Raw genomic sequence first — 21,927 nt, forward strand, 5'->3', positions numbered from 1 at the left:
GATATCACTGTTATTATGGGGACACTGTGGATATCACTTATTATGGGGGCACTGTGGATATCACTGTTATTATGGGGACACTGTGGATATCACTTATTATGGGGGCACTGTGGATATCACTGTTATTATGGGGGGCACTGTGGATATCACTGTTATTATGGGGGCACTGTGGATATCACTGTTATTATGGGGGCACTGTGGATATCACTGTTATTATGGGGGCACTGTGGATATCACTGTTATTATGGGGACACTGTGGATATCACTGTTATTATGGGGGCACTGTGGATATCACTGTTATTATGGGGGCACTGTGGATATCACTGTTATTATGAGGGCACTGTGGATATCACTGTTATTATGGGGGCACTGTGGATATCACTGTTATTATGGGGCACTGTGGATATCTCTGTTATTATGGGGGCACTGTGGATATCACTGTTATTATGGGGCACTGTGGATATCACTGTTATTATAGGGGCACTGTGGATATCACTGTTATTATGGGGGCACTGTGGATATCACTGTTATTATGGGGACACTGTGGATATCACTGTTATTATGGGGACACTGTGGATATCACTGTTATTATGGGGACACTGTGGATATCTCTGTTATTATGGGGGCACTGTGGATATCACTGTTATTATAGGGGCACTGTGGATATCACTACTATTATGGGGGCACTGTGGATATCACTGTTATTATGGGGACACTGTGGATATCACTGTTATTATGGGGGCACTGTGGATATCACTGTTATTATGGGGGCACTGTGGATATCTCTGTTATTATGGGGGCACTGTGGATATCACTGTTATTATAGGGGCACTGTGGATATCACTACTATTATGGGGGCACTGTGGATATCACTGTTATTATGGGGACACTGTGGATATCACTGTTATTATGGGGGCACTGTGGATATCACTGTTATTATGGGGGCACTGTGGATATCTCTGTTATTATGGGGGCACTGTGGATATCACTGTTATTATGGGGGCACTGTGGATATCACTACTATTATGGGGGCACTGTGGATATCACTGTTATTATGGGGGGCACTGTGGATATCACTGTTATTATGGGGACACTGTGGATATCACTGTTATTATGGGGGCACTGTGGATATCACTGTTATTATGGGGGCACTGTGGATATCTCTGTTATTATGGGGGCACTGTGGATATCACTGTTATTATAGGGGCACTGTGGATATCACTACTATTATGGGGGCACTGTGGATATCACTGTTATTATGGGGGCACTGTGGATATCACTACTATTATGGGGACACTGTGGATATCACTGTTATTATGGGGGCACTGTGGATATCACTACTATTATGGGGGCACTGTGGATATCACTGTTATTATGGGGGGCACTGTGGATATCACTGTTATTATGGGGACACTGTGGATATCACTTATTATGGGGCACTGTGGATATCACTGTTATTATGGGGGCACTGTGGATATCACTGTTATTATGGGGACACTGTGGATATCACTTATTATGGGGCACTGTGGATATCACTGTTATTATAGGGGCACTGTGGATATCACTACTATTATGGGGGCACTGTGGATATCGCTGTTATTATGGGGGCACTGTGGATATCACTACTATTATGGGGGCACTGTGGATATCACTGTTATTATGGGGGGCACTGTGGATATCACTGTTATTATGGGGACACTGTGGATATCACTTATTATGGGGCACTGTGGATATCACTGTTATTATGGGGGCACTGTGGATATCACTGTTATTATGGGGGGCACTGCGCATGTCACTGTTATTATGGGGGCACTGTGGATATCACTTATTATGGGGCACTGTGGATATCACTGTTATTATGGGGGCACTGTGGATATCACTACTATTATGGGGACACTGTGGATATCACTGTTATTATGGGGGCACTGTGGATATCACTACTATTATGGGGACACTGTGGATATCACTGTTATTATGGGGGCACTGTGGATATCACTACTATTATGGGGGCACTGTGGATATCACTGTTATTATGGGGGCACTGTGGATATCACTACTATTATGGGGACACTGTGGATATCACTGTTATTATGGGGGCACTGTGGATATCACTACTATTATGGGGACACTGTGGATATCACTGTTATTATGGGGGCACTGTGGATATCACTACTATTATGGGGGCACTGTGGATATCACTGTTATTATGGGGGGCACTGTGGATATCACTGTTATTATGGGGACACTGTGGATATCACTTATTATGGGGCACTGTGGATATCACTGTTATTATGGGGGCACTGTGGATATCACTGTTATTATGGGGACACTGTGGATATCACTGTTATTATGGGGGCACTGTGGATATCACTACTATTATGGGGGCACTGTGGATATCACTGTTATTATGGGGGGCACTGTGGATATCACTGTTATTATGGGGGCACTGTGGATATCACTGTTATTATGGGGGCACTGTGGATATCACTACTATTATGGGGACACTGTGGATATCACTGTTATTATGGGGGCACTGTGGATATCACTGTTATTATGGGGACACTGTGGATATCACTGTTATTATGGGGGCACTGTGGATATCACTACTATTATGGGGGCACTGTGGATATCACTGTTATTATGGGGGGCACTGTGGATATCACTGTTATTATGGGGACACTGTGGATATCACTTATTATGGGGCACTGTGGATATCACTGTTATTATGGGGGCACTGTGGATATCACTGTTATTATGGGGGCACTGTGGATATCACTTATTATGGGGCACTGTGGATATCACTGTTATTATGGGGGTTTATTGGCGCACTGATCTGTAATAACAATATAATGTCTCTGTCCTCACAGTATTAACTGCAGAAGTCGTCAAACATTATTTTCCCAAACTGGTGGAGATGCACAACTACGTCCCGGCCAACTCCTCCCAGCAGAAGCTCAGTAACTGGAGCACCCTGAATAGGTGGGTCCCTCCAGGTCCATGTTCCCGGCGGCGCCTCTGTCCCCTGCTGTTTTCATTACTGCTCCTCCTCCTCTCTCTTGTTCTCCATTCCCTGTCATTTCTCTAGTGGGCGGGGTGTTCCCTGTGTGCTCTAAGCCAATCGGCAGCCTCCTCTGCTGCTCCTCCCCTCTCACAGCCTCAGGCTCAGACCCTGCAGCTCCAGCCCCCCTTTTCTTCCTCTTCAGTTAGTTTTTCTTTTGCCTTTAGATATAAACCATGTTTCTATTCACTGACAGTAAGCAGAGAATATTCCTTCTTATGCCTCAGGAAAGTTCTGAGTAAGATGAGCTTCTCCGTGCCGGACGACGTGGTCCGCAGGATCGTGCAGTGCTCCCCGGGGGTGGTGGAGCTCGTCCTCTGCACCCTGAGACAGAAGATCGAGGAGCGACAGCGGCAGGTGCAGAGCGAGCAGGTGAGGATGATGGGAGTGATAACAGTAGATTGTGAGCTCCTGGGGTCTGGGATGATGGGAGTGATAACAGTAGACTGTGAGCTCCTGGGGTCGGGGATGATGGGAGTGATAACAGTAGACTGTGAGTTCCTGGGGTCGGGGATGATGGGAGTGATAACAGTAGATTGTGAGCTCCTGGGGTCGGGGATGATGGGAGTGATAACAGTAGATTGTGAGCTCCTGGGGTCGGGGATGATGGGAGTGATATTAGTAGTCTGAGCTCCTGGGGTCGGGGATGATGGGAGTGATAACAGTAGATTGTGAGCTCCTGGGGTCGGGGATGATGGGAGTGATAACAGTAGACTGTGAGTTCCTGGGGTCGGGGATGATGGGAGTGATAACAGTAGATTGTGAGCTCCTGGGGTCGGGGATGATGGGAGTGATAACAGTAGATTGTGAGCTCCTGGGGTCGGGGATGATGGGAGTGATATTAGTAGTCTGAGCTCCTGGGGTCGGGGATGATGGGAGTGATAACAGTAGATTGTGAGCTCCTGGGGTCGGGGATGATGGGAGTGATAACAGTAGACTGTGAGCTCCTGGGGTCGGGGATGATGAGAGTGATAACAGTAGACTGTGAGCTCCTGGGGTCGGGGATGATGGGAGTGATAACAGTAGATTGTGAGCTCCTGGGGTCGGGGATGATGAGAGTGATAACAGTAGACTGTGAGCTCCTGGGGTCGGGGATGATGGGAGTGATAACAGTAGACACTGAGCTCCTGGGGTCGGGGATGATGAGAGTGATAACAGTAGACTGAGCTCCTGGGGTCGGGGATGATGAGAGTGATAACAGTAGACTGTGAGCTCCTGGGGTCAGGGATGATGGGAGTGATAACAGTAGACTGTGAGTTCCTGGGGTCGGGGATGATGGGAGTGATAACTGTAGATTGTGAGCTCCTGGGGTCAGGGATGATGGGAGTGACTGTAGGACGCAGCGTGACATCTGACCTTTATTTCCTCGCAGGAGTCGAGTCCCCGCTCAGAGCCGAATAACCTCCCAGACTCAGGTAATGGCGGCCGTCACCCCGGTGTTGGCGGAGTCATGTGATCCGTGTACAAGTGTAAAGATGTCTCCATAGTACTGACACAGCGTGACATTGTGTCTCCGCACACAGCCAGAGCTGTGACACTTCACATCCAGAGCAGCATTCACAGTTGTGCCATTATATAATGCCTTATACCCTAATCACATCCAGAGCAGCACTCATAGATCTGCTATTATATTACACTAGCTATTGAACCCGTTCTACGCCCGGGTGGCGAGCATTTATATTGGTATATGGTCTCCATCCTGTCATGTGCTGCTCCATCCTGCACCCCCATTCTGACATGTTCTGCTCCCATCCTGCACCCCCATTCTGACATGTTCTGCACCCATCTTGCGCCCCCATTGTGACATATGCTGCTCCCATCCTGCGCCCCCGTTCTGTCATGTGCTGCTCCCATCCTGCACCCCCATTCTGACATGTTCTGCACCCATCTTGCGCCCCCATTGTGACATGTGCTGCTCCCATCCTGCGCCCCCATTCTGTCATGTGCTGCTCCCATCCTGCACCCCCATTCTGACATGTGCTGCACCCATCTTGCGCCCCCATTGTGACATATGCTGCTCCCATCCTGCGCCTCCATCCTGTCATGTGCTGCTCCCATCCTGCGCCCCCATTCTGTCATGTGCTGCTCCCATCCTGCACCCCCATTCTGACATGTGCTGCACCCATCTTGCGCCCCCATTGTGACATGTGCTGCTCCCATCCTGTGCCCCCATTCTGACATGTGCTGCTTCCATCCTGCGCCCCCCCTGTGACATATGCTGCTCCCATCCTGCACCCCCATTCTGACATGTTCTGCACCCATCTTGCGCCCCCATTGTGACATATGCTGCTCCCATCCTGCGCCCCCATTCTGTCATGTGCTGCTCCCATCCTGCACCCCCATTCTGACATGTGCTGCACCCATCTTGCGCCCCCATTGTGACATTTGCTGCATCCATCCTGCGCCTCCATCCTGTCATGTGCTGCTCCATCCTGTGCCCCCATTGTGACATGTGCTGCTCCATCCTGCACCCCCGTTCTGTCATGTGATGCTCCCATCCTGCGCCCCCATTCTGTCATGTGCTGGTCCCATCCTGCGCCACCATTCTGTCATGTGCTGGTCCCATCCTGCGCCACCGTTCTGTAATTTGCTTCTCCCATCCATATGCCCCATACGCTGCTCCATTATGGTTGATGGCCCCCATAAGATGCTCCATAGTATATGCCCCTGTACACTGCTCCATTATGGTTTATGGCCCCATAAGACGCTCCAGTGTGTATGCCCTCGTACACTGCTCCATTATGGTTTATGGCCCCCATAAGATGCTCCATAGTATATGCCCCCGTACACTGCTCCATTATGGTTGATGGCCCCCATAAGATGCTCCATAATATATGCCCCGTACACTGCTCCATAAAGGTTTATGGCTCCCATAAGATGCTCCATAGTGTATGCCCCCGTACACTGCTCCATTATGGTTTATGGCCCCCATAAGATGCTCCATAGTGTATGCCCCCGTACACTGCTTCATAAAGGTTTATGGCCCCCATAAGATGCTCCATAGTATATGCCCCGTACACTGCTCCATAAAGGTTTATGGCCCCCATAAGACGCTCCAGTGGGTATGCCCCCGTACACTGCTCCATTATGGTTGATGGCCCCATAAGATGCTCCATACTATATGCCCCGTATGCTGCAGCGATATATATAAAAAAAAAACCATACTCGCCTATCGTCTCTGGGGGCCGAGTGCTGGGGGCCTGAGCAGGCGGGGACACCGGCGCGCTGTGGGGGTCAGGTCCTGGTATCGCTGCTAGTTCAGGCCCCCCAGCACTTGCTATATTCACCTGTCCCCCGTTCCAGCGCTGCGCGCCGCCATCTTCCGGCTCCTCTGGCTGTGACTGGTCACAGCAGAGGACCCGGGAGACGGAGCCGCACGCAGCGCTGGAACGGGGGACAGGTGAATATAATACTTACCCTCCTAGCGTGTCCACGGTCCCTGCCTCTCTGGTGGAGATCGCGCTGTGCGTTCAGTGTTTACGCATACCGCGATCTCCTGGGAGCGTCACTCTGTGGGGTCCAGTTAAGTAAATAAGGCAGCACACTGCAGCGCTAGAACATACAAACTTGAAAAACGAAATTTGAACTGCATTACTGCACTAGAAATATGAAAAATGAGAGCGTTTAGCGCATAAAAATGGCCAATTTTATGTGTACCTGGTAGCCCCTTTACGGCATCTCTCTTATACCAGGTCCTAAACTTGCCTTACCTCGCTGAGAATAAACGTCTCCATCTGAATGGGTACATGTGAAACCTCTTCCTAGACCAAAATTCTCTCTCTCTGTGGAGGGGTATTGGACCTGCTGTAATTAAAACACCTGAAGCTAGGAGGCGGAGTGCACGATCAGAAGGCTAGAGAATACATTTCAAAAACCTGACCGGCACATCCAAACATAGACCAAGTGTGAACAGGTGCTGAACCTAGAGTCGCCAACTCGTATATAGTTAAGTAAATAAGGCAGCACACTGCAGCGCTAAAACATGTAAACTTGAAAACACGAAATTTGAACTGCATTACTGCACTAGAAATATGAAAAATGAGAGCGTTTAGCGCATAAAAATGGCCAATTTTATGTGTACCTGGTAGCCCCTTTACGGCATCTCTCTTATACCAGGTCCTAAACTTGCCTTACCTCGCTGAGAATAAACGTCTCCATCTGAATGGGTACATGTGAAACCTCTTCTTAGACTAAAATGCTCTCTCTCTGTGGAGAGGTATTGGACCTGCTGTAATTAAAACACCTGTAGGCTATGTATTCTCTAGCCTTCTGATCGTGCACTCCGCCTCCTAGCTTCAGGTGTTTTAATTACAGCAGGTCCAATACCCCTCCACAGAGAGAGAGAATTTTAGTCTAGGAAGAGGTTTCACATGTACCCATTCAGATGGAGACGTTTATTCTCAGCGAGGTAAGGCAAGTTTAGGACCTGGTATAAGAGAGATGCCGTAAAGGGGCTACCAGGTACACATAAAATTGGCCATTTTTATGCGCTAAACGCTCTCATTTTTCATGTTTCTAGTGCAGTAATGCAGTTCAAATTTCGTGTTTCAAGTTTGTATGTTCTAGCGCTGCAGTGTGCTGCCTTATTTATTTAACTATATACGAGTTGGCGACTCTAGGTTCAGCACCTGTTCACACTGAGTCTATGTTTGGATGTGCAGGTCAGGTTTTTGAAATGTATTCTGTGGGGTCCAGACTGCGCCGGCGCTTGCGTAGTCTATAAAGGCTTCAGACAGAGTGACGCTCCCAGCATTATATTATAGATCTTATACCCTAATCACATCCAGAGCAGCATTCATAGCTCTGCTATTATATTACATCTTATACCCTAATCACATCCAGAGCAGCACTCATAGCTCTGCTATTATATTAGATCTTATACCCTAATCACATCCAGAGCAGCACTCATAGATCTGCCATTATATAATGCCTTATACCCTAATCACATCCAGAGCAGCATTCATAGCTCTGCTATTATATTACATCTTATAGTCTAATCACATCCAGAGCAGCACTCGTAGATCTGCTATTATATTACATCTTATACTCTAATCACATCCAGAGCAGCACTCATAGCTCTGCTATTATATTACATCTTATACCCTAATCACATCCAGAGCAGCACTTATAGATCTGCTATTATATTACATCTTATACTCTAATCACATCCAGAGCAGCACTCATAGCTCTGCTATTATATTACATCTTATACCCTAATCACATCCAGAGCAGCACTCATAGATCTGCTATTATATTACATCTTATACTCTAATCACATCCAGAGCAGCACTCATAGCTCTGCTATTATATTACATCTTATACCCTAATCACATCCAGAGCAGCACTCATAGATCTGCTATTATATTACATCTTATACTCTAATCACATCCAGAGCAGCACTCATAGCTCTGCTATTATATTACATCTTATACCCTAATCACATCCAGAGCAGCACTCATAGATCTGCTATTATATTACATCTTATACTCTAATCACATCCAGAGCAGCACTCATAGCTCTGCTCAGGGTGGATTTGATTTAAATCTAACTGATTTAAATCACGATTTAAATTACTAGTCAGTAAGGCTTGATTTAAATCAGTGATTTAAATCAAAGTTTCTACCTAAACTAGTTCTTGCTACTTTAACATGCAAGTAGATGAAGATTTTTAGAATCACTTTTTATATTACTTACTGGGTTAATCATTCATATTTGGACACCACTGTTCTGTTGTACTTAGGAAGGAGAAAAATAATCCTGACCTTAATAACAATTTAAGTAGATTTATTCAACTGAAACAATAACAACATTACAGCATAAGTTATTTGCTTAATTTGGCTAAACAAAATATATATATATTATAAGAAACTTAGACTGTCAGCCCAGCCGACACATGAAAAACTTAAATACTACTGTCCCTGCTGTCCTCTGTAGCTCACTTGTCGTCATCTTCATCATCATCTTCTTCTTTGTTCCTATTCATAATCTGGAAAAGAAAAACAAGCTTTCCTGCTTTATTGGGTCCCAACTGATTTCTCAATTTAGAATGAATGAGTCCAAAGGAAGAGAATATTCTTTTAACGCCTGCAGAAGAAGCTACTGCTGTTAAAAGTGAAATCATTACTTGAACAGTCTCTAAATCCAAGCGCTTAAGTGACTTCCACCAGTTTACTGGTGTGACCTTCCTTAAAATATCTTCAGCAAACATATATTTCTTGAATGGTTCCCCCTTAGCTCTGAAGTTTATTATAGTTGGCATTAAAGATGGATGATTGCTGGATACACATGTCATAGCTAACTCCTCTTCCTCAGCACTCAGGTTTTGACCCTGATATTGGATATTGACAATATTTGCCAAAAAATGCGCTGGAGTCAGTGCTTGTCCCATTCGTTTATTTACTGCTTGTAATTTAATTCTGTCCATGTGTAGTTCTGTTTTTAAGTGTTCACTCAGTTCCTTCCAAATTTCAACAGCATCCATAATAAAACAGCTATTTTTCTGTATTTTGTTTAAAGCTTGAGAGATGCGTTTCAGGAAGCTCAGCATATGTTCAACATTTCTCTTAAGCCCAATGTTGAGGATTTTGGCCGTGACAGTGCCATCTATTTTATCTCGATTTTCTTCACAAAGTGTCATCAGAATAGGCCAGTTTTTGATATACTGCTCAAAACAGTCCACCACAGAGTTCCATCTAACATCTTGTGGGAGCGTTAGCTTGGTTCCACCCATCCTTTTCAGAGCTGCTGCAGCAAAATGATTATTACGGAAGTATTTAGCAATTTCAACAACATTAGCCTTTATTTCTGGAACACTTAAGTCTTTGGCTAAGAGGTGCAGCAAATGAGCACTGCAACCATATGTTATTAGCAGCTTTGTATTCCCTCCCTGCTCTTCTAAATCTCTTCTCATCTTGGATACGTTTGCAGCATTGTCAGTGACCAAACTGCGTACTGGACATTTGAATTTTTGTTCACATGTCGTTATAGCTTTTACTGCCACTTCTTGTAAGTATTCTGCTGTGTGTGCATTTCCTGACGTATCAGTTCTTTGTGCAAGGGAGACTTTACCTTCTTCTGTTGTTATACAAGCACATACAATAGGATCATTGTGGACATTACTCCACCCATCAATACTTAGGTTAACAATTTTACCCTCCAGAACTGTTGCACATTGCTCCATTTCTCTGTCATACACTTGATCCAGCAGTTTCCCTGCAACATCAGCTCTGCTGGGTGGACTGTATCCTGGTCTCAGTGACTGAACCATATTAATGAAATGTGGGTTCTCAGTCAGACGGAAAGAAGAGTTCGTTGCATAAATAAACTGGGCAATTTTTTCATCAATCAACTCTTTTTCTAATCTGCTAGTTCTTATCACAAACCTATCTATGGTGGTTCCAGGAAGTAAAGGTTTTTTCTTCCTTTTGGGTGATGGTGATATGTGGCTGTGGGTGTCTGATGATGATGCTGCTGCTAATGAAGCACTATCCTGGATGGATAACTCTGAAACTGTAGAACAGGATGATGGTGATCTTGGAGGTGGATAGTTTCCAGAATCCAAAAAAAGTCAATGCTGTTATTTTATTGTTTATACAATTTCTGCTTATTGTTCACAACACATCACTGCCCCTGCCCCAAAAGGAATATTTGTTTTTCTTCATAACTGTACCAAATGACAGTAACATGCAGTAATAATAAGAAATATAATTTTTCTCACACATGACAGTTCAGTCTTTAGAAATAGGATTCAATAAAAATGTTTACCAACCTGAAGATCCTGCCTGTTCAGAAGTGTTTCTTTAGTCATCTTCATCACCGCACTTCTCATGATGTTGCCTCATTCACGCCACCAGGCCTTGCATCTCTTTGTTGCATCGTTTGCATTTTGCACGCATGCCTGCCTTACCGATAGGCGAAGGAGCTTCATTAAAATATTCCCAAACTGGGTCTCTTTTACGGCCTGCTGCCATTCTAAGGAAAGAATGTAATAAACCTCAGATCGTACACACAAACAGATCCAGACTTGTCTGTCTGTGGCTATACTGCAGTATTGTGCTCATAGTTTCACTTTCATTTTCTTCCTCCTCCTCACACTTAGATTCACATTCTTCTTGTGTTGTGCAGATCTATTCCACTCCAAACAATCAGAAACATATTGTCTAACTTCTTGGACTTGGCACTGAAGGGGTTGATTCTGTATTCATAGGTTTGTAGAACAATAGGATTAAGGTCTTTTTCTCAACTCTCTTCATGTTGTAACATTTTTGCCGTGAAGAAGAGGCTGGGACCTCTGCGGAGTCAAATTCAGTTTTGAGAACTGCGTAAGTAAAGCGAGCGTCTGTGATAATATAGGAGAGAAACTGCCCACTAATCCTACAGAAACCTCTGGAAGAGCATGGCATTGTGAATGTTACACATATACAGCCTTTATTCTACTGAGTTAAACAACTCAGCTTTATCTCATGATGGAAGAACCTTTGGATGGTAAAATATTTTCCTCAAAAAGCAGTTTATTGAAAAAAATCCGATTTAAATAAAAAAAAAATCCGATTTTTTTTTTTTTTTTATTTAAAAAAAAAAAACATTGATTTTTATCCACCCTGGCTCTGCTATTATATTACATCTTATACCCTAATCACATGCAGAACAGCACTCATAGATCTGCCATTATATCACATCTTATACCCTAATCACATCCAGAGCAGCACTCATAGTTCTGCATAGTAGGTTACATGTCAGATTTATGGGAAGATAAGGGGGCATACACGCCTAAATCCATCCAATCACACGTCTCCTAATCTTCCTTATATTCCAGGTTATGCAACAAAGCAGAATAGCAACGGCGGAGACAAGGCGGACGCTGGGAGGTGGGTGACAACAGCGAGACAACAGCGAGGAGGCGCCTGTGTGATTACAACGTTATACTATAGGGATGGCGAGGATCATTATCCTCACTATTATATTATAGAGTTCTGTTCCTATGGTAACGAGGATCATTATCCTCACTATTATATTATAGCGTTCTGTTCCTATGGAGATGAGGATCATTATCCTCACTATTATATTATAGCGTTCTGTTCCTATGGTGATGAGGAACATTATCCTCACTATTATAACGTTCTGTTCCTATGGTGACGAGAATTGTTATCCTCACTATTATATTATAACATTCTGTTCCTATAGTGACGAGGATTATTATGCTCACTATTATATTATAGCGTTCTGTTCCTATGGTGACGAGGATTATTATCCTCACTATTATATTATAGCGTTCTGTTCCTATGGTGATGAGGAACATTATCCTCACTATTATAACGTTCTGTTCCTATGGTGACGAGAATTGTTATCCTCACTATTATATTATAACATTCTGTTCCTATAGTGACGAGGATTATTATCCTCACTATTATATTATAGCGTTCTGTTCCTATGGTGACGAGGATTATTATGCTCACTATTATATTATAGCGTTCTGTTCCTATGGTGACGAGGATTATTATCCTCACTATTATATTATAGCGTTCTGTTCCTATGGTGACGAGGATTATTATGCTCACTATTATATTATAGCGTTCTGTTCCTATGGTGACGAGGATTATTATCCTCACTATTATATTATAGCGTTCTGTTCCTATGGTGACGAGGATTATTATCCTCACTATTATATTATAACGTTCTGTTCCTATGGTGACGAGGATTGTTATCCTCACTATTATAACGTTCTGTTGCTATGGCGATTATTATATTATTTGATGTAATAACCTCTCGGTCTCGCCGCCCTCAGTAAAGCCTCGCAGGGTTACGCCCAGGCCGCCCACCCTGACTCCAGTGTCCGGATCCAGCTGGCAGAGAAGGAGCGGGCGCTGATGGTCTCCCTGGAAACCGTTCAGGTAAGGACAACTCCCAACATCCCTCGCCCGTGCCCGGCAGGCCTCTTACCATTATATACAGAATCTACATCCAATAGTGCAGAAGTTCATCCTTTACTCCAGAGCTGTATTCATAATGCTGTGCTGAAATATCCCTGTGCTCATTGCTTGTTCCCCAAGGTTCTAGGAGGTCAGAGAAGCTGGTGAGGAGTTGCTGAAGAGCAGCTTGCTGACTGTTTCCATGGTGAAAATTAACAATGGAATATACAGTTGTGACGACAAAGTTTTGAGACAACTGTCGATTTTCACACATTTTACGGTTTCAGTTTTTAGAGTGGAAATTTGTAATCACAATAAGAAGGACACTGATGTCTCTCTGTCAGGCTTTATAATGGAGCCTGAAAACATTGTCTTCTCCTAATAACCAAGGAAACCTCCCAGGAAACGTGTGCAGCCATCAATGCTTTACAGGCAAGGACATTGCTGCTCGTAAGATGGCACCGAAATCAGCCATTTATGGAATCTTCAAGAAGCTCAAACAGAGACGTCCAATTACTGTGAAGTAGGGCTGAGGGCGTCCAAGAAAATCCAGAAAGTGCCAGGATGTCTCCTCGAGCGCAGAGCTTGCCGGGGCATGGCAGCCGGCAGGTGTCAGTCCATCTGCCCACAGGGAGGCGGCCGCTGACAGACTGACACTGCAAGAAGCCAGAGGATGGGGTGACGTTGTGTTCTGACGTCTGAAGATGACGCGGCCATGAGTCCTCTGTCTGTGAGCAGTAAAGCCCCTGAGATCATCCATGGAGGGGTCACTGACAATGTGTGGGGGCTTCTCATCCATGGAGAGGATCACTCACAATGTGCGGGGGCTTCTCATCCATGGAGGGGATCACTCACAATGTGTGGGGGCTTCTCATCCATGGAGGGGGTCACTCACAATGTGTGGGGGCTTCTCATCCATGGAGGGGGTCACTCACAATGTGTGGGGGCTTCTCATCCATGGAGGAGGTCACTCACAATGTGTGGAGGCTTCTCATCCATGGAGGGGGTCACTCACAATGTGTGGGGGCTTCTCATCCATGGAGGGGGTCACTCACAATGTGTGGGGGCTTCTCATCCATAGAGGGGATCACTCACAATGTGTGGAGGCTTCTCATCCATGGAGGGGATTACTCACAATGTGTGGGGGCTTCTCATCCATGGAGGGGTCACTCACAATGTGCGGGGGCTTCTCATCCATGGAGGGGATCACTCACAATGTGTGGAGGCTTCTCATCCATGGAGGGGATCACTCACAATGTGTGGGGGCTTCTCATCCATGGAGGGGTCACTCACAATGTGCGGGGGCTTCTCATCCATGGAGGGGATCACTCACAATGTGTGGAGGCTTCTCATCCATGGAGGGGGTCACTCACAATGTGTGGGGGCTTCTCATCCATGGAGGGGATTACTCACAATGTGCGGGGGCTTCTCATCCATGGAGGGGGTCACTCACAATGTGTGGGGGCTTCTCATCCATAGAGGGGATCACTCACAATGTGTGGTGGCTTCTCATCCATGGAGGGGATCACTCACAATGTGTGGTGGCTTCTCATCCATGGAGGGGATCACTCACAATGTGCGGGGGCTTCTCATCCATGGAGGGGTCACTCACAATGTGTGGAGGCTTCTCATCCATGGAGGGGGTCACTCACAATGTGTGGGGGCTTCTCATCCATAGAGGGGATCACTCACAATGTGTGGAGGCTTCTCATCCATGGAGGGGATCACTCACAATGTGCGGGGGCTTCTCATCCATGGAGGGGATCACTCACAATGTGTGGAGGCTTCTCATCCATGGAGGGGGTCACTCACAATGTGTGGAGGCTTCTCATCCATGGAGGGGATCACTCACAATGTGCGGGGGCTTCTCATCCATAGAGGGGATCACTCACAATGTGTGGAGGCTTCTCATCCATGGAGGGGATCACTCACAATGTGCGGGGGCTTCTCATCCATGGAGGGGATCACTCACAATGTGTGGAGGCTTCTCATCCATGGAGGGGATTACTCACAATGTGCGGGGGCTTCTCATCCATGGAGGGGGTCACTCACAATGTGCGGGGGCTTCTCATCCATGGAGGGGGTCACTCACAATGTGTGGGGGCTTCTCATCCATAGAGGGGATCACTCACAATGTGTGGAGGCTTCTCATCCATGGAGGGGATCACTCACAATGTGTGGAGTCTTCTCATCCATGGAGGGTCACTCACAATGTGCGGGGGTTTCTCATCCATGGAGGGGATCACTCACAATGTGTGGGGGCTTCTCATCCATGGAGGGGGTCACTCACAATATGTGGGGGCTTCTCATCCATGGAGGGGGTCACTCACAATGTGTGGAGGCTTCTCATCCATGGAGGGGATCACTCACAATGTGTGGAGGCTTCTAATCCATGGAGGGGTCACTCACAATGTATGGGGGCTTCTAATCCATGGAGGGGATCACTCACAATGTGCGGGGGCTTCTTATCCATGGAGGGGTCACTGACAATGTGTGGGGGCTTCTCATCCATGGAGGGGTCACTCACAATGTGTGGAGGCTTCTCATCCATGGAGGGGGTCACTCACAATGTGTGGGGGCTTCTCATCCATGGAGGGGATCACTCACAATGTGTGGAGGCTTCTCATCCATGGAGGGGATCACTCACAATGTGTGGAGGCTTCTCATCCATGGAGGGGATCACTCACAATGTACGGGGGCTTCTCATCTATGGAGGGGGTCACTCACAATGTGTGGAGGCTTCTCATCCATGGAGGGGATCACTCACAATGTGTGGAGGCTTCTCATCCATGGAGGGGATTACTCACAATGTGCGGGGGCTTCTCATCCATGGAGGGGATCACTCACAATGTGTGGAGGCTTCTCATCCATGGAGGGGATTACTCACAATGTGCGGGGGCTTCTCATCCATGGAGGGGGTCACTCACAATGTGCGGGGGCTTCTCATCCATGGAGGGGATCACTCACAATGTGTGGTGGCTTCTCATCCATGGAGGGGGTCACTCACAATGTGCGGGGGCTTCTCATCCATGGAGGGGGTCACTGACAATGTGTGGGGGCTTCTCATCCATGGAGGGGGTCACTCACAATGTGCGGGGGCTTCTCATCCATGGAGGGGATCACTCACAATGTGTGGAGGCTTCTCATCCATGGAGGGGATTACTCACAATGTGCGGGGGCTTCTCATCCATGGAGGGGGTCACTCACAATGTGCGGGGGCTTCTCATCCATGGAGGGGATCACTCACAATGTGTGGTGGCTTCTCATCCATGGAGGGGGTCACTCACAATGTGCGGGGGCTTCTCATCCATGGAGGGGGTCACTGACAATGTGTGGGGGCTTCTCATCCATGGAGGGGTCACTGACAATGTGTGGAGGCTTCTCATCCATGGAGGGGTCACTGACAATGTGTGGGGGCTTCTCATCCATGGAGGGGATCACTGACAATGTGTGGGGGTTTCTCATCCATGGAGGGGATCACTCACAATGTGTGGAGGCTTCTCATCCATGGAGGGGATCACTCACAATGTGCGGGGGCTTCTCATCCATGGAGGGGATCACTCACAATGTGTGGGGGCTTCTCATCCATGGAGGGGGTCACTCACAATGTGTGGAGGCTTCTCATCCATGGAGGGGATCACTCACAATGTGTGGGGGCTTCTCATCCATGGAGGGGATCACTCACAATGTGTGTGGGCTTCTCATCCATGGAGGGGATCACTGACAATGTGTGGGGGTTTCTCATCCATGGAGGGGGTCACTCACAATGTGTGGGGGCTTCTCATCCATGGAGGGGGTCACTCACAATGTGTGGGGGCTTCTCATCCATGGAGGGGATCACTCACAATGTGTGGAGGCTTCTCATCCATGGAGGGGTCACTGACAATGTGTGGGGGCTTCTCATCCATAGAGGTGATCACTCACAATGTGTGGGGGCTTCTCATCCATGGAGGGGATCACTCACAATGTGTGGGGGCTTCTCATCCATGGAGGGGATCACTCACAATGTGTGGGGGCTTCTCATCCATGGAGGGGGTCACTCACAATGTGTGGAGGCTTCTCATCCATGGAGGGGGTCACTCACAATGTGTGGGGGCTTCTCATCCATGGAGGGGGATCACTCACAATGTGTGGGGGCTTCTCATCCATGGAGGGGATCACTCACAATGTGTGGAGGCTTCTCATCCATGGAGGTGATCACTCACAATGTTTGGGGGCTTCTCATCCATGGAGGGGATCACTCACAATGTGTGGGGGCTTCTCATCCATGGAGGGGATCACTCACAATGTGTGGGGGCTTCTCATCCATGGAGGGGGTCACTCACAATGTGTGGGGGCTTCTCATCCATGGAGGGGATCACTCACAATGTGTGGGGGCTTCTCATCCATGGAGGGGATCACTCACAATGTGCGGGGGCTTCTCATCCATGGAGGGGATCACTCACAATGTGTGGGGGCTTCTCATCCATGGAGGTGATCACTCACAATGTGTGGGGGCTTCTCATCCATGGAGGGGATCACTCACAATGTGTGGGGGTTTCTCATCCATGGAGGGGATCACTCACAATGTGCGGGGGCTTCTCATCCATGGAGGGGATCACTCACAATGTGTGGGGGCTTCTCATCCATGGAGGGGGTCACTCACAATGTGTGGGGGCTTCTCATCCATGGAGGGGATCACTCACAATGTGTGGAGGCTTCTCATCCATGGAGGGGGTCACTGACAATGTGTGGGGGCTTCTCATCCATGGAGGGGGTCACTCACAATGTGTGGGGGCTTCTCATCCATGGAGGGGGTCACTCACAATGTGTGGGGGCTTCTCATCCATGGAGGGGATCACTCACAATGTGCGGGGGCTTCTCATCCATGGAGGGATCACTCACAATGTGCGGGGGCTTCTCATCCATGGAGGGGATCACTCACAATGTGCGGGGGCTTCTCATCCATGGAGGGGGTCACTCACAATGTGTGGGGGCTTCTCATCCATGGAGGGGGTCACTCACAATGTGTGGGGGCTTCTCATCCATGGAGGGGATCACTCACAATGTGCGGGGGCTTCTCATCCATGGAGGGATCACTCACAATGTGCGGGGGCTTCTCATCCATGGAGGGGATCACTCACAATGTGTGGGGGCTTCTCATCCATGGAGGGGGTCACTCACAATGTGTGGGGGCTTCTCATCCATGGAGGGGATCACTCACAATGTGTGGGGGCTTCTCATCCATGGAGGGGATCACTCACAATGTGTGGAGGCTTCTCATCCATGGAGGGGGTCACTGACAATGTGTGGGGGCTTCTCATCCATGGAGGGGGTCACTCACAATGTGTGGGGGCTTCTCATCCATGGAGGGGGTCACTCACAATGTGTGGGGGCTTCTCATCCATGGAGGGGATCACTCACAATGTGCGGGGGCTTCTCATCCATGGAGGGATCACTCACAATGTGCGGAGGCTTCTCATCCATGGAGGGGATCACTCACAATGTGTGGGGGCTTCTCATCCATGGAGGGGATCACTCACAATGTGCGGGGGCTTCTCATCCATGGAGGGGATCACTCACAATGTGTGGGGGCTTCTCATCCATGGAGGGGATCACTCACAATGTGTGGAGGCTTCTCATCCATGGAGGGATCAGTCACAATGTGTGGAGGCTTCTCATACATGGAGGGGATCACTCACAATGTGCGGGGGCTTCTCATCCATGGAGGGGATCACTCACAATGTGTGGGGGCTTCTCATCCATGGAGGGGTCACTCACAATGTGTGGGGGCTTCTCATCCATGGAGGAGATCACTCACAATGTGTGGGGGCTTCTCATCCATGGAGGGGTCACTGACAATGTGTGGGGGCTTCTCATCCATGGAGGGGGTCACTCACAATGTGTGGGGGCTTCTCATCCATGGAGGGGATCACTCACAATGTGCGGGGGCTTCTCATCCATGGAGGGGATCACTCACAATGTGCGGGGGCTTCTCATCCATGGAGGGATCACTCACAATGTGCGGGGGCTTCTCATCCATGGAGGGGGTCACTCACAATGTGTGGAGTCTTCTCATCCATGGAGGAGATCACTCACAATATGTGGGGGCTTCTCATCCATGGAGGGGGATCACTCACAATGTGTGGAGGCTTCTCATCCATGGAGGGGGTCACTGACAATGTGTGGGGGCTTCTCATCCATGGAGGAGATCACTCACAATGTGTGGGGGCTTCTCATCCATGGAGGGGTCACTCACAATGTGTGGGGGCTTCTCATCCATGGAGGAGATCACTCACAATGTGTGGGGGCTTCTCATCCATGGAGGGGATCACTCACAATGTGTGGGGGCTTCTCATCCATGGAGGGGGTCACTCACAATGTGCGGGGGCTTCTCATCCATGGAGGGGGTCACTCACAATGTGTGGGGGCTTCTCATCCATGGAGGGGATCACTCACAATGTGTGGGGGCTTCTCATCCATAGAGGGGGTCACTCACAATGTGTGGGGGCTTCTCATCCATGGAGGGGATCACTCACAATGTGTGGGAGCTTCTCATCCATGGAGGGGGTCACTCACAATGTGTGGAGTCTTCTCATCCATGGAGGGGATCACTCACAATGTGTGGGGGCTTCTCATCCATGGAGGAGATCACTCACAATGTGTGGAGTCTTCTCATCCATGGAGGGGGTCACTCACAATGTGTGGGGGCTTCTCATCCATGGAGGAGATCACTCACAATATGTGGGGGCTTCTCATCCATGGAGGGGATCACTCACAATGTGTGGGGGCTTCTCATCCATGGAGGGGATCACTCACAATGTGTGGGGGCTTCTCATCCATGGAGGGGGTCACTCACAATGTGTGGGGGCTTCTCATCCATGGAGGAGATCACTCACAATGTGTGGAGTCTTCTCATCCATGGAGGAGATCACTCACAATATGTGGGGGCTTCTCATCCATGGAGGGGATCACTCACAATGTGCGGGGGCTTCTCATCCATGGAGGGGATCACTCACAATGTGTGGGGGCTTCTCATCCATGGAGGGGGTCACTCACAATGTGCGGGGGCTTCTCATCCATGGAGGGGGTCACTCACAATGTGTGGAGTCTTCTCATCCATGGAGGGGATCACTCACAATGTGTGGAGGCTTCTCATCCATGGAGGGGATCACTCACAATGTGTGGGGGCTTCTCATCCATGGAGGGGATCACTCCCAATGTGTGGGGGCTTCTCATCCATAGAGGGGGTCACTCACAATGTGTGGGGGCTTCTCATCCATGGAGGGGATCACTCACAATGTGTGGGAGCTTCTCATCCATGGAGGGGGTCACTCACAATGTGTGGAGTCTTCTCATCCATGGAGGGGATCACTCACAATGTGTGGGGGCTTCTCATCCATGGAGGGGTCACTCACAATGTGTGGGGGCTTCTCATCCATGGAGGTGTCACTGACAATGTGTGGGGGCTTCTCATCCATGGAGGGGATCACTCACAATGTGCGGGGGCTTCTCATCCATGGAGGGGATCACTCACAATGTGTGGAGGCTTCTCATCCATGGAGGGGGTCACTCACAATGTGTGGGGGCTTCTCATCCATGGAGGGGATCACTCACAATGTGCGGGGGCTTCTCATCCATGGAGGGGTCACTCACAATGTGTGGGGGCTTCTCATCCATGGAGGGGGTCACTCACAATGTGTGGAGGCTTCTCATCCATGGAGGGGGTCACTGACAATGTGTGGGGGCTTCTCATCCATGGAGGGGATCACTCACAATGTGCGGGGGCTTCTCATCCATGGAGGGGATCACTCACAATGTGTGGAGTCTTCTCATCCATGGAGGGGATCACTCACAATGTGTGGGGGCTTCTCATCCATGGAGGGGATCACTCACAATGTGTGGAGTCTTCTCATCCATGGAGGGGATCACTCACAATGTGTGGGGGTTTCTCATCCATGGAGGGGTCACTCACAATGTTTGGGGGCTTCTCATCCATGGAGGGGGTCACTCACAATGTGTGGAGTCTTCTCATCCATGGAGGGGATCACTCACAATGTGTGGAGTCTTCTCATCCATGGAGGGGGTCACTCACAATGTGTGGGGGTTTCTCATCCATGGAGGGGTCACTCACAATGTGCGGGGGCTTCTCATCCATGGAGGGGGTCACTCACAATGTGTGGGGGCTTCTCATCCATGGAGGGGATCACTCACAATGTGTGGGGGCTTCTCATCCATAGAGGGGGTCACTCACAATGTGTGGGGGCTTCTCATCCATGGAGGGGATCACTCACAATGTGTGGGAGCTTCTCATCCATGGAGGGGGTCACTCACAATGTGTGGAGTCTTCTCATCCATGGAGGGGATCACTCACAATGTGTGGGGGCTTCTCATCCATGGAGGGGTCACTCACAATGTGTGGGGGCTTCTCATCCATGGAGGTGTCACTGACAATGTGTGGGGGCTTCTCATCCATGGAGGGGATCACTCACAATGTGCGGGGGCTTCTCATCCATGGAGGGGATGACTCACAATGTGCGGGGGCTTCTCATCCATGGAGGGGATCACTCACAATGTGTGGGGGCTTCTCATCCATGGAGGGGATCACTCACAATGTGCGGGGGCTTCTCATCCATGGAGGGGATCACTCACAATGTGTGGGGGCTTCTCATCCATGGAGGGGTCACTCACAATGTGTGGGGGCTTCTCATCCATGGAGGGGTCACTCACAATGTGTGGGGGCTTCTCATCCATGGAGGTGTCACTGACAATGTGTGGGGGCTTCTCATCCATGGAGGGGATCACTCACAATGTGCGGGGGCTTCTCATCCATGGAGGGGATCACTCACAATGTGTGGAGTCTTCTCATCCATGGAGGGGATCACTCACAATGTGTGGGGGCTTCTCATCCATGGAGGGGATCACTCACAATGTGTGGAGTCTTCTCATCCATGGAGGGGATCACTCACAATGTGTGGGGGC

At 48.5% G+C, this 21,927-nt stretch overlaps 1 protein-coding gene across 1 annotated transcript in view; it reads left to right on the plus strand.

Annotated features, from left to right (window-relative positions):
- The window catches only part of SPEF1 (sperm flagellar 1), an 85,485-nt gene that overhangs the window by 43,134 nt on the left and 20,424 nt on the right, over positions 1–21,927 (plus strand). Inside the window, exons 2-6 of the mRNA XM_069745090.1 lie at positions 2,868–2,979; positions 3,286–3,430; positions 4,431–4,473; positions 11,874–11,925; positions 12,843–12,948. Of these exons, the coding sequence (XP_069601191.1) occupies positions 2,868–2,979; positions 3,286–3,430; positions 4,431–4,473; positions 11,874–11,925; positions 12,843–12,948 (458 nt within the window). The remainder of the gene's footprint in view (positions 1–2,867; positions 2,980–3,285; positions 3,431–4,430; positions 4,474–11,873; positions 11,926–12,842; positions 12,949–21,927) is intronic.

This window comes from Ranitomeya imitator, chromosome 1, assembly GCF_032444005.1.
Source record: "Ranitomeya imitator isolate aRanImi1 chromosome 1, aRanImi1.pri, whole genome shotgun sequence".
NCBI lineage: Eukaryota > Metazoa > Chordata > Amphibia > Anura > Dendrobatidae > Ranitomeya > Ranitomeya imitator.